At 40.5% G+C, this 14,091-nt stretch overlaps 1 protein-coding gene and 1 long non-coding RNA gene across 18 annotated transcripts in view; both read left to right on the forward strand.

The window, feature by feature from the left end:
• The window catches only part of LOC138726823 (uncharacterized), a 441,180-nt gene that overhangs the window by 312,660 nt on the left and 114,429 nt on the right, over positions 1-14,091 (forward strand). The gene's annotated exons all lie outside the window — the stretch shown is intronic.
• Positions 1-14,091, forward strand: part of BBX (BBX high mobility group box domain containing) — a 148,665-nt gene that overhangs the window by 77,108 nt on the left and 57,466 nt on the right. For 15 of the 17 annotated variants that reach the window (XM_069868718.1, XM_069868616.1, XM_069868594.1 and 12 more), the window contains 2 exons: positions 8,068-8,238; positions 9,464-9,706. The exons of the other annotated variants lie outside the window; for them this stretch is intronic. In XM_069868718.1, coding sequence (XP_069724819.1) covers positions 8,077-8,238; positions 9,464-9,706 — 405 coding nt within the window. In that variant the 5' untranslated portion in view covers positions 8,068-8,076. The remainder of the gene's footprint in view (positions 1-8,067; positions 8,239-9,463; positions 9,707-14,091) is intronic. 17 annotated transcript variants of the gene reach the window in all.

The following is a 14,091-nucleotide window of genomic DNA, read 5'->3' on the forward strand; positions in this document are numbered from 1 at the left end:
AAGCCTGGTAGCTGGTACCTTCCAGCACTTCTAAGTTTTAAGACAAATGTACTGATTTGGACTTATTTAATAAGTGGCTGTTAACCTGGCATTCAGGCTGGGGAAGAAGCATCCAAATGGGGGGAGGGGAAACAAAAAAACCAAATCAACATAATGATAGACTTTTGAGAACTGGGAGGTGGTGGTTTATATTTATAAAGATTGTCCAAACTCCTATCCAGCCACCCTACTTGCATTCTGTGAGTTTTGAGTATATTTTAAAATACTTTGTATTTTAGTGCCATGTTTGAAATAATCATGCACCATATGTTTTTGGTAATTAGATTAACATATTTTACATTCAGTGCATGTGTAGGGACAAGGACACACAACAACATGTATAGTTTATTCAGCAGGGCTATTGCGGGGTCCCACGGGGTCCCAGGGCACAGAGTGAACCTCCACCAGGCACTTCCCTTTGGCTGTTCCTGTATTTCTGCCTGTGAAGGACCACTTTCCAGGGCTTGGCCTCTGTTTTCCTTCCCGTCAGCAGAGGCCACCTACTTGCATTCTGCATTATGGATGAGGAGGTTATTTGCTCATGTCTTTTGTGTGTTCAAAATCTGCTATTTTGTCTTCATCAAACTAAATGATGCTAGTTTTCAAAGAGCTTCTCCTTTATTTTTTCTTTGCCCTTTTTTTACCCTTTTTCCTTTCCCTGTCTTTTTACTGTTGGCTCTCTTTCCCCTTTTTTATGTTTTTTAGTGTATTTTCTAGACTACAACTTCCAAGTGGTAGTTTAACATCACCCTACTGACAACAAGTACTTGCTGGCAGCCTAACTGTGATACACTCTTTAACTTGGTTTTCCAGTACCCTAGCTAATGCAACACTTCCAAATTTGAGTTATATACTGAATTTCAGTCTGAGTAAGGTCCAGTCAGCTGTGGGTTTTTTTCTGGCAGGGGCATAAGTAAAACCTAGTAGTCAAGATCTCTGCTAAGTTTTGTTGTCTTAATTTCCTAATCGGTTCACTCATGCACTATAATGATAGGATCCAGTTCCTACGTGTCTTCTAAGGACGATTTTGTAGTGGGCAGGGTTTGCCTGTCACTTATTTTAATAAGGACATTCCTAAATGCTGAAGAGCTCCCTGCAGAGTAAGATACTGTTTTATTATATTTATTCCTGTTTACCTCTGTAAATGAAGAGGGGGAAAAAAAGAGAACTAGAAAGAAAAACAAACAAGAAAATGTTATTTAAGAGCAACCATCATTGAAAGGCTTTTTAGTAGATTACGTATCTCCTTGTGACTTTTCAAGATTTAATTCTTATATTATTCTTAAGTCTCATGGAAAGATTCATGTTCATTTGGTATCTTAGCTGGGTCGAAGCTAAACAGTGATAGTTTTAAAACACAGTTGTCTGAAATGGTGACTCAAGCACATCTGGGCAGAATATTCCTTGCATAGAATAGGCAAGTTTCTTCCGTGTATTGAGTGCATGAGATTTTCTTGTGCCATCCTGTGCACTTGCTGTCTGCATATGCTTTCCATTTTAACAGGAAATTTGGAGTAAACTAATACTTGAGGTGCCGTTACAACCATTGTAAGCAATACCTGTGAAGAATTAACTAAGTATTAACCAAAAGCAAAACTAAATGATAGGCACATAAAAAAGGCAAAAATGCCAGTAATAAATTTATCAGTCCCCCTTCACTCCCTCCACCCTTTTTTTTGTTTAATTGAAACGTCCTGATATCATGGTAATGGTGAGTACGGTTCTAGTGCTTTTTGTACTAGATGGAACCTGGTTGATATCTTTCCATTAAAAAACACTGAAGAACAACTTATCTTTTCATGCATGTGTGAATGAGCAGAGAAAGAACAGAGCTGAAGTTTAAAATCTGTTGACTTTTGTTATGTTGCATTTATTCCTTTTTGATAGGCATGAAAGATTCACTTACAAAATACCCCAAAATTCAAAAAAGTGATGTTAATATTCTTTTGATGATCTTGGATTTTAATTTTATGTATTAGAGAACAAAGAAAGCAAGCAACTCAGAGTTGAATTTAAGAGAATAAGAAATAGTTTAAAATCATTTATGAAGATGGAAGACCATGTCATTAAAAATTAAGTAAGGCTTGTTGCTGTGTTGCTAAGTGTTTTGTGTGGTGACAGTCAATCCCAAACCTCTGCTAGCAAACAGAGCTCCATTGAGTCTCACTATGTCCCCCGTTAAGCCATCACATCTACGAAAGTTAGAAAGCTCATTAATAGCTTTCCACTGTGAAACAATAAAGAATATATTCACTGACTGTGCAGTAATTAGTGCCATCTAGTTCTTGTCCCTCATTATAGAAATATTCTGGTTCAGTTATCCCAAAGCTGAAAGAATTTTATTTTGCTTTTAAAAAAGTTTTTCTATTTGTGTATTTTACTGCCAACAATCTCCTTTTGCTTTTATTTGAAAACTCAAATAACTTCTCAGCTCACTAGACCTATGAGAACATAAGCTTATTTCCCATTCTGCTGTTTCTTTGTTGAAACAGCTCAATACACTGACTCAGTAGCCCCCAGAACACCAAGCCATTAGTGTCATAGTTAGGTCCTCTTTTCTCTCTTTGGTATTTGTTTTAATAAAGTAGTAGAGAACTAGATAGTGTAAAACAGAGCAGAAAGTATGGAAAATCCACTTGAAATTTTTCCCTTTGCTTCTTCCTACCAGTAATCTGCATGGGGTCAGCTGAACTCCAGGAAATGTGGTTTTAAGATAACAGGAAAACAGAACATTTTCAGTGTTCTCATGGAAATAAGATGAGTGTTGCTGAAGTTCAGATGTTCTTCCACGGAGAATCTTCCAGTGGGAGTGACACTGAAGTCACATTTCCCATCTCTGCAGTTCTGCCTTTGGAGGTCTTGGATTTCTTTCTAGCCTAAATTACAAAATGTACCTTACAGCCCTTGAATACTTCTAAAGACCTTTATAAGGATTTTGGTGGATTTGGACGTAGTTTGGGAAACACCTGGTGAGTGCAGCTTGTTTAAGACAAGCACTGGTGGCATTCTTGGTGAGAGATCAGCTGTGGGGTGAGATAGTCACAAAATTAGGACAGCAGAACTTGGTCACCTGTCTATACCAGGTTTTGTAACCAACAAAGGAAGACAGGCAGAAAACAAAACTTAGTGTTAATGAAGGTAATCTAATACTTTTTGTTAATGAACACTTCAAAAAAATGAAGACTTGCATATGATGGCATAATTGGAATAGAAAGGTATGCTGTAAAAAGCCAAACAGTCACTCTTCTTGTTGCTCCTCACCCCTGCCCATCTAGCCCTTTTCTTAAGGAATCTTATTTTTTTTTCTCCAAAGCCCTAGAAGTATATTTTTATAAGACATCCAAGAAAACTGTGATTTGTCAATTAATCTTTCCAGGACCAGAAAGGAAATAATACAGCCAACACAAGAAAAAAAAAAAAACAAGTTAAATTTTTTTACTGGTGTAGTGTTTCTGTAATGTTTGATCTGTATCTGCACTAAAGGTAGGTGTAGAACATCACCCTGAAGGTATCTCTTGCTGTCAGTGGATTGTGAATGTCACCCATGACAGATATCCTCTGGTGATGTTATAAAGCATATGTAGCTTATTTTAAGCAGAGCTGTCCATACTTTTGTCTTGTCTTGTTGGGCTATTCCTGCTTTCTCCCTGGTGTCTGTCAGTTTTTGTCATCCTCAAGCTGAAAAATATCTTGTAAAATCTTGTTAGCTGGTTTTGGTCATACTGACTTCTAAAAGCCATTACATGTGCCATACAAGATACATGATATTTTTACTGATACTGTAGAAGGAACTACATTTTTTTGTGATATGGTTCATAAATTTCAGTTATTGCAAACATTGCACTTTGAGTGCTGTGCATTTTCTCTAGTTTTTTAGCCCAAATCGAGCAAATACTGCCCATGACTTATTTCTTACTTTCTGTGTAAGCATTTAATTACTGAGCTTAAGTGCAGGCTTCAGCTCTTGTAGAGTCCAAGTCCAGTTCCCTTTTCAAAAGCGTTTTGGTAGGGGATGTTTTTCAAGTACTTGGAGGTCCCTGAGAGTGAGAAGGGGCTGGTATTTTTTCTTGCTTCTGTCTATCAGCTTCTAGTCTCTCACACAAAACGAGCAACTAACATGTTATTGATGTTGTGTCTAGGGGAAAAAAATCAGGTAAGTAGAATCTGAAGAGTCCACTAAACAGTTTCTATTGCTGTTTTGCCATTCAACAAGTAAATAATGCCAGTAAAACTTAACGCTGTTACTTAGTCACCCATGCATTCAGTTGACCATGGAGTGTCTTGTCTAAGTAGTTATTCTATGTCTTGACAAAACCTTCCATACAAAAGATGACTGTAAGTTTCCATGTTGGCTGTGTTTTGCAATTGACTGGATTTTTTTTCATGGTGCAGCTTCTGTCACATAGTTGTGTGTGAACTTCTCAATAATTATGACAGAAATGCCCAGAAGTACTACCTGTGAGGGTGGTAATATGGAAGATTAGGGAATCCAAAGGAAAACAAGTTCATCACACTATGTCAGCATCCACTTTTTAAGAGGAAAAGTCCCATGCCATGTAATATAGAATAAGAACGTTTTCATTGTGCCCATCCTACATTTGACTGAGAGGTATAAGCAAAACATGAACACCAAAAAAATCTCTGAAATGTAAGTCAAAACTTATGAAAACTTGAATAAGCAAAAAGGGGGGAAAAGTATTTGGAAACACAGAAGTATTGAAAAATAGGGGCTGAAATAATTTTTGTCCATGTTATGAGTGACCCCCTATTTTTTCAGGAAGAAGAGAGAGAGAGCATAGAGGATAGCGTGTATAGCTTGACATACTTAAAGGGGCAGGGGGCTTCCAGGCCATTCTATAAAATTAAAGTTTGAATTAAGTCTGTGACCTTAGTGCTTCCATCAGTGGGGTTAAATCAGGAGAATTTTGGTTGTTGAGATTCACTCCAAAGTGGAAGCAAAGAGTGACTCTGTGTCTTTCTGTAGTAAATGGTGCCTGTATAGCAGCCAGAATCTGACTTGTTTTCTGTCTTGCATCTCCTAAATGCATGTGCCACTGATAGGGTGATGAACCATCTTGCTAAAAAGCCTCCTTATAGTTGAACTGCTGCTTCAGCGTGATGACTTGAGTAAAATGTTTCACAATTTAGGAAAACATCACTTGAATTCCTGGAGCTGAGCATACATTTCTGTTTCAGGACCAGCGTGCAGTGGGCTTTGGTTAATTTATTTTAGGGGTAACTGGGTTCACATGTGGAAAACAAAAATTATTTGTGAGCTGGGCAGTAGTAAAGAGACATAACATGCTGACAGCACCTTTGGGTTTAGCAAGGTGATCAGTGCCTAGGGTGTGTGCAGCTTTTGGCAAGCTCAGCTGGGCCTATGGTGTGATGGGGAACACTTGTCAAATACACCATGCGATCAGTTAAGTCCTGTGAAGGTCTTCTCTTTCTCATCTTTAGAAGGGCAGGAGGCAGAGAGATGCAGCTAAAGGCGATGCTGTTGTTGAAATAGCACTGAGGCTTCAGCTGTGTTTTGTGAAGGAGGATCATGGAGCACACTTCAAACATTCATTAAGTTTTAACAGGGTAGGAGGCTACCAGTAATACTCTTACTCAGGACTGATTGTAGGCAGAACCCTTTCAATTAGCTTGCCTGAATAAGTCAGTAGTAAGGACTAGAGTAGCTGACTGATTCCTCCTTGTACTTACAAGTATTTATCCTTGTCAGAAATAGGACACGTACGTCGTTGATGACAGTAGTAGGCAGATCTCATATCATTTAACAAACTGTGAGAGTTAATGAATCTCTGTTACCCACAGGAGCTAAAGTTCCTGGGCAAACAGTAACTCAGCTACTTCATCAATTTGTGTTCAAAAGTACCCCAAACAAAAGCAAATGGTGGTTCAGCACTTTAGAAAGAGAGAGAGGGAGATGGGGCACGCAGTGCAGTGTGGTACATTATAGAGGTCATGGTGGGATAGAAGCAGTTTCGAACTTGTGCCTTGTGATATTGATTGCAGCTTGATTTTCTACACTTTAATGTTCTTTTTAAAGTCAGTGTTGTTTGTTTCTTTGTATTTGGATCCACTTTCCAAGTCATGGACAAAGATATAGGTGAAATGGTGTGTGATTATGTGCCAGATATACTTGCTGGAAAGATGGAAGTTGGTTACAGAAAATGAACAGAGGAGAGGGTGGCTTGAAATTAAAGTTTAAACATGCTACCTGTAGAAGCAGTGTGATGGTGACAGCAAAGTGTGGAGCTTAACTGCAAGTTGCTATGAAGTTACAGGGAGCCTTAACTTACTGGGGCAGGTACTGCTGACGAGCAGGGAGAAGATAATAAAATCTAATACGTATCCAGGGAAATGCCATTTTAAAATGTAGCTTAAAAATTCTGAACTTGCTTCCCTCAGGGATCAGTTGTTTCCTCCAGCAAGCAGTATCCTAAGGTCTTCCAGCTTTCTGTGCTGTTGGAGTCTGCGGGGGAAGCAGCTTACACACATTTCTGGTGCTAACAAGAGCATATTGCCAAAATGCCTGTGAGCTAACCAACAAGAAACACACATGGAAGAGATCAGCTAAAACCAGAATTAGTGATCACAAAGTGGAGGGGTATACTTAATACCATGACTGGAGCTGTATGGGCTGTAGCCACTGTGTGAAGTGATTCTGGTGATGCATTTGCCCCAATGGTGTCACCAGGTCTGGGACAACCGGTGCAAGCACAAATGTCACAGTTTTCCCTTCTGCCGCTGTAGGTTAAAACATTAGCATTCTAGCAGGCACCTTCCAGAAGGCAGCATCCTAAAATAGGATTTGGTCTTACAGTTGCAAGACTCGACCTCTTTTCATGCCTTTCTACTGAGAGTCAACAGCTGAGCTTCTGGCTTTACCTATGGGACCAGGACTTAGCCCAACTTCTTTATCCTCCTGATGAGAAGCCCCTGTGAGACTTAATCAATTCTTGTCAGCTTTGTAAAGATCCCCAGGTTGAGTTTATTTTGATGTTTGCATTGTTTTCTTGGAGAGCCAATCATGCTCCTGTCAAGGTTATCATTGACATTACACAGTGTAAACAGAAGGCTACAAGGGACTAGGCTGCGTGCCAGCAGTGCTTGCTTGCTTGCTTTGGGTTTTGGATGTGATGGTTTTATTTAATTCTGTATTTATTTGTCCATCACTTGGCTAAGCAGCTCTCTTAAACAATTCCCCTTAAATGGGTAGTTAGCGTGTGTTAAGCATGTGTTTTTACTGAGAGGTAGTTACTAGGTATTTTTTAGATAAGGACACGCACGTACAAGATAGGTGTGTAAGTAAATATGTTTTACCTTCTGCATCCACTTGGTTCAGCAGATGGTTTGTTTTGTTTGCTGTTGGGGGCTTTTGTTGATGAGTACTTTGGAAATATCAGGGTGGCTACTCCTGGTTGTTTGCCTCAAATTTGTTAATTAAAATTCACTTCTCTTAGTCAGCAAACCAGATTTCCCTATTGGACCTTTTAATGGCACTTGGGAAATCCTAGCTCATAGTGTCACGAGGTTCTGCATCAACATTGCTATATATAAGTGCATGATTAACAGAAAAGTTGTTGGTGATGCAATCCACTGCTAAAAAGAGAGATATCTTCACATTTTCAGTGACAAAATATGAAAAACTGCAGTGGACGCAGGTGTGGGAGAACAGTGGAGTCTCTCACTCACTTGGACTAGTGAAACGTGAGGGATTTTCTGTTATATTTCACACAGGAGTGCATTAGAGAGCTGGACTGGCTAATGTCCTTGCTTCATGCTCTTAAATTCTGTGTTGCTGGTTAATCTGGTCATTAGGGGAGAGTGTTAAGATTGGAAAAGATGCATCCATGCTGTTGCTGATAATTGGAATAAATCTGTTTAATATCTTGCCAAAACCTTTTGAATCTTGCATTAGTACCCCATGTATTTGTTACTGGCTTGTTTAAATACCTATGTGATGGTCATTTATGCCTAAGGGTTTGTTGTGAACTTACCACTATTTTTGCACAACAGGTCACAGTAATGAAAGGCAGTAGTAGGAATAAGGATCATTCGACAGAAGGAGAAGGAACCGGGAAGCGACCAAAAAGAAAGTGTCTTCAGTGGCACCCCCTGCTTGCCAAGAAACTCCTTGACTTCTCTGAAGAGGAGGAGGAGGAGGAAGAGGAGGAAGATATTGATAAGGTAGACTTCATTGGATGCTTTGACCATTGAAGGTTAATTGTGTGTCACATTCTCCCCAGCTGTGTTTTTATTTTGTTTACTTCTTGCTGTTCTTTGTGGACAAACATAGCCGATGAAAAGAAGTGATGCTGTGCCCATAAGGCTATAAAGTCAAGTAGCAAATGACACGAAAAGTGAATTGTCAATCATGCTTCAAAAATCTTGGGCAAAACTCTCTTTTTTTAGAGAGTTTGCTATTTTGATATTGTTCAGAAATGCTAGCCTTAACCTTTCCTTGTAAGGACTGCACAACAAGGCACCTCACCTAAAGTTAGACTCATCCTCTGTAACAAGAAGTGGGAATGGGCTATGGAGATGTGATGTTTCCATCATGTGAATAACGTTCGTATCTGTATTTCCTTGATGCCTTCCTAAGGCAGGAAGGGAGAGGTCAGCGCTGAGGAGACTGCCTTGAGCCACATATTGATAAGGAAGAGTAACCTTGGCAAGGATAAGCACAACAAGGAGGACCCTGGTACTCTGAGAGTGCTTTCTGTTGACATTACAGGTCACTTTCCCAATGTGGTATAAAATAGCAGTGTTGCAGTTAGGTAGGAGGTGATTTTCCGTCTCATACAGTAATTGATTTAATTCACTCAAGACTAGTTTTCTCTTGTGCCTCCCTTGTAGGAATGATACGCTGGCCTGTAAGTGGATAGAGCATATTTTGGCATTGTAATCAGTCAAGATCTGCCCTCCATGTCTTACTGGTCAGCTGTGCAGTGGCTCCACTGCAGAGCAGCTGACAGGTTGAGTGGTGAACGGCAGGAGATGGGGCGACAACTGTTACCTATGCACTTCGCTTCCTACACATGTAGTTGTAAACATTGATTGAGGTCTAGTGTAGCTCTGCTCTGCTCATCCTGCTGAAATGATTTCTAGATTGTAGGAAGGGGGTAGGAGGGATCTCCTCTATCCAGCCCCCTTAGTTGCTAGAGAATGGCCCTCAGCTTAGAAATCTGCTCCACTTGCAAGTTTTGGAGAGAACATGAATGAACCTCAGACAATCAGGTGAGAAGGTTTGATGTAGAACTCTGGACCTTCTGGATTGAACACGTGGCCTTTGGAGGCAGCTGTGTGTATCCACGTTAGTCTCCCTTGTTCACGCACAGCATCCATAGACTCTAAGTCTCTATGAGAAGTGTGGATAACTGAGTTTACGCCCCTTCCCTTTTGGTTCTGCTAGGTGCCACTCCTTGGTGCTGACTGTTTAGAGCAGGATGCTGATGAAACTGAAGATGACGAGTCCTCAGAGCAACGGGCTCGCCGACCAATGAATGCATTTCTCTTGTTTTGCAAACGCCATCGCTCTCTTGTGCGAAAAGAGCACCCTCGCCTCGATAATCGTGGCGCAACCAAGATCTTGGCAGATTGGTGGGCTGTTCTAGATCCAAAAGAAAAGCAGAAATACACTGACATGGCTAAGGAGGTATGTTCTGTCTGAGTTGTGGGACTTCGTTACGTGTTTGTCGGTCTTCTGTTTCTCTATATATTAAATGTTTTCTGTGGGGTATTTCTCTTCCTGAGTTTCTCAGCTTCCTCAGTTGGGACTACAGTACCCAGAGCAGCTACTGTTCTTGCTCTGAGTCAAATGGTCCTTTGGACCATAATGAAAAGAAATTGGCCTTTGTACACAAAGTAACCTGGCCCTAGTAGCCATTGTACAAATATATGCACTTTGTGATAGGTATTACCTGATAATTTCTGTGGAACAAGCATTAGCACGTGGATAATGTGTGGGCAGCGGCCACTGAAAACAGTTACATACAGTTCAGTGTTAGCTGACTGGTGATACTTAGTTCTAGCTGTGCATTTGCTATCAATAATGCAGGTTGCTATTATGATACATGTGGACCGAACCAAAAGCATAGTCAACGAATATATTCCCTCTTAACCTCTGATGCTAAAGAATTTAAAAATTATTAGTGTTTCATGAAGTACTCTCCATGTGTAGTATCAACCAGTTTCTGATAGAATAGCCTTTGGTGGGGTGGAGTCCAGTCTCTGAATGAGAGTGCACTACCAAGTCAGAGTTCTTTAACTGGGAGCAAGGAAAAGAGATTTATCCCCATATTTTGCAAAGTGTCTTTACCTCAACTTAAAATTTAGTTGAGGCTCTGCAGAAATAGCTTGCTTGGTAAGCTGGCCCCCAGATGGTTTTAGATATCAATAGCAGAGTGAGAATCATAGAATCACCAAGTTGGAAAAGACCTCTTGGATCATCGAGTCCAGCCATTCGTATCTGCCACTAAACCATGTCCCTGAGCACCTTGTCCACCCCTCTTTTAAATACCTTCAGGGAAGGTGACACAACCACCTCCCTGGGCAGCCTGTTCCAGTGCCCGATGACCATTTCTGTGAATTTTTTTTTTCTGGTATGTAGTCTGAACCTCCCCTGGCGCAGCTTGAGGCCATTCCCTCTTGTCTGTTACTAAGCCTGAGAACATCACCCCAAACCAGATCTCAGTAGTTACCTGTGTGTTGTAGATCTTGAGTAACAATGGAATTCAGTCTTAGAAAAAAATAATGAAGGGGCAGCAGGAAAGGAAGAACATCTCTTTTATTTGTCGAGAAGTGCTAGTATGCTACAAAAAGTACAGATAACTGTGAAACGATTGGGGAAACTATTATCTGTACCTGCCCTGTCACCCAAAGTTGTCTACTACTGTTAACACATGCGTATGGTCTGGCTGTTCAGTGGTTTGTGTGAGCATGGAAGGGTCCACAGGAAAAAAAGAAGTGTTCTGAATGGCAGGTCCTTTTTGAAGTAGGGTCTGAGGTACCTTTGTGGCTCTCTGTCTGTGACACAGTGTTGAAATACTCAAATCTCAGCTTTGTCCAGCCATTCCTGATTTGTTCTGCACTCCTACTTAGAAATTAGCCATGTTTCTTGAAGTACATGGGAAAAGACCTGTTAGGAGATCCAGTACGGATACAGTCATTTTTGGAAGGAATGAACATGATGCGACTTTTCCTTAACCTTTGTCTTGTTGAATGAAACTCATTCATTAAGAAGAAAAATAATTGCAGAACTTCTGTATGAAGTGACAGTTCTCAAACTGTTAATCATATTGTTGTAGAAATCATTGTGTAGTGATTTATTTATTTTTCTTGGCGTGAAGAACAAATTGCATATTCAGTGTCAAAGCAAAGCAATTAATCATCGTTACAACTAGTTCCAAGAGCATGTAGAAGAGAAGTAGTGTACAATTTTTATTCTTTAAACAGTTGTACATTACAACAATAATTAGCAGCTGTAATGTCCTAATATATTTGGGCCTTCTTCACCAACAGACCTGTTGTGTGTGTGTTGGATCGGTTGTTTGGTTTTAACACTTGCTTGTATAGGTAGTCTTACTGCTGAGACTGCCAAGAAGATATTGTGGCAACTCTAGTGCAAACCATTTATTGGTATTTTTCTTTTTCCTGAGGAGCGCTCAATAATCTTCTGTTGGAGTTCCTGTATCTATAAGTTCATTGAAATTTAAAATAGAGTGGATGAGCTTCAGTTACTTAAGTCTAGCTTTTCAGTGCCTTTTGACTTACAGTTTTCTCCACATAGCCTCTAGCCACTGCCCTGGCAGTGCAGACAACACCCAGAGGACCCTGTGTGGTGTATTCCCACAATATGTCTTGTGTACTCTGAGCATCTCAGTCACTCTTTCAGAGATACAAATGGACCTGACTGGAGTGGTCCCTACTGCAACGGCTACAACCTCTGTGATTTTACAGTCTTGAGAATGTTTTTACTACTTGAAGCCAGAGTTTACAAAGCTAGTTATCTTGGATCAAGCTTCAAGCAAGCAGCTTTCAGTTTCTCACTTGCTTAATACTAGCAACTGATACTATCTCAGCAAAGTGCAAATCAAAGCATTGGCATATTTACTTACTTGTCTCTAGCTATATGCAAGATCCAGGCTTTTGGAAGATAGTGAGACATAGGATCATTTTGCTAAGTGGAATTGTGAGAAGTTTTCTTTTGGGTTAGACGTCTATCTGTGATTCACTCAGAGAGGATAATCGGGACTATGGTTCTTTTAGCACTTTTGGAAAGTTCTGTTATGTACCTGGCTACGTACCTGGCTGTACCTTGGACTGCCTTAATTTCCTAGAAAAACTGTCTTCACAGTCTGTTTTTGGTCTTGTGGTTTATGGTCTCCTGTAGCAACACCAGCCCCAGAGACCTCATACTGTGCCTGCGCAACACAGTGTCGGCTTCTGTTGGTGTTTTCCTTAGGAGCAGGCTTTCTGTTTGTATCGTACAGACTTTGTAGGTAACTTAACTTTGAAAGTTTCATTCTAGAGAACTTCAGCTCAGTAGTTGAAAAATGCTCCCAAGTGGAACCACAAGTGTTCCTGCTGTTTGTTAGCATTTCCCCTCACTGAGGGGAAAAATTCTGGCCACTCATAAATATGCTCCAGCATTTTTAGTTACTACAATAATAGATCTCGTGTTCTTCTATTAACTCTTACAGGGCTTACTGGGAATCTTCAGCTGCCTTGGAAAATATCCAGTCACATTATTACTGTTGAAGACCTGTTTCACTTACTAGAAAACACTTCATTTTTAAATATATCGCTGCATCAGCAAGATCCAGGCAGTTGGGATTGTTTCTTATAAGGGGCAGGCTGATAAATCCAGGCTGAAGCCACTCAGTTCAGAACTGAACACATCTCCCCACCAGTGCTCAGCTGGTGGTTTTGCAGGTACTCTTTGGCACCCACCCCAGGGCAGGAGGGGACAGATGTTCTGGCTTCTCGGCTAGAGTCTGGCAAGTTCACTGGGTGACATATGGACCGTGACATGTAATGTGAACCCTGTATCACTCAGGAGTGAAAAACTGAAAGTTGTATTTTCTGAGTATTTTTTTAGTTAGACCTCTGGGATTCATGTGATATTTAATAGCCAGCTGGTGGGATTTAAGCGTGCATTTAAAGTTGAGCACGTGCTAGGAGATACCCTGAGGTGCAGCTGGAATCCACTGGTGAGCTTCTGTTCCCACCACACTGGCGAAAGCAAATCTTTTTCTATTTGGTGACGAGAGCAACTCAGCAAGTTGCACTGAAGCGCAGCACCTTATTTAACCTCAGCCTCTAAAGAGGCACCAGTCCCACTTCATAACGCATCCTTCCCTAGACAAAAATGATACATCAGACCAATCCCACAAACATATCCTGGTCTTTTTTTATCTTACCTGGAACTTGAGAACATGACCCTGTCAAGCCGTCCCTGCCACTCATATGTGGAAACCAAGGTGGTGTCTTTCTATTCCAGCTAAAGGACATATCTGTTTTTTTTCCTTTCCAAGCAACTTTAGAGATGTCCTTTGACTGTGTTCACTTGCTTTACTGCGCAATTGGTCAAATGGGGGAAAATGGCAAACTCTTCTGTTGCCTTTGGCATTCTCTCGTTACTGTGTAGCTCATTTAAGTCATCTTCTCATGACCTGGTAAGCAGAATCTATAATTGCATTTTAGGGTTTGGTGTTACTGTCACAAAAATCAATAATAGAAGTTTTCCTAATACTAGGGTCAGGGCCCTGTATGCATTTTATAAAAAACACTTTTTGACCATGTTTAACTTTTTACATTTTCTTTTTCATTTATCTTGGGTGTTGAAACTGTGAAAGGGGCTGATGAATTGTCTTCCCTCAGTTTGCTCCCTTCCCTTTGGAGAGTGCAGTTAACGTTCACTTCTTGGCTTTGCAGAGGGAAAAATCCATTAGTACAGCACCTCACTTGAATTGGTCTTGTTGGAAACTGATTAAAAGCTTATTGCTGCCTTGTCTCGCAAATGGCGTGCATTCTGGTTCT

This window comes from Phaenicophaeus curvirostris, chromosome 1 (assembly GCF_032191515.1).
Source record: "Phaenicophaeus curvirostris isolate KB17595 chromosome 1, BPBGC_Pcur_1.0, whole genome shotgun sequence".
NCBI classification, from domain to species: domain Eukaryota; kingdom Metazoa; phylum Chordata; class Aves; order Cuculiformes; family Cuculidae; genus Phaenicophaeus; species Phaenicophaeus curvirostris.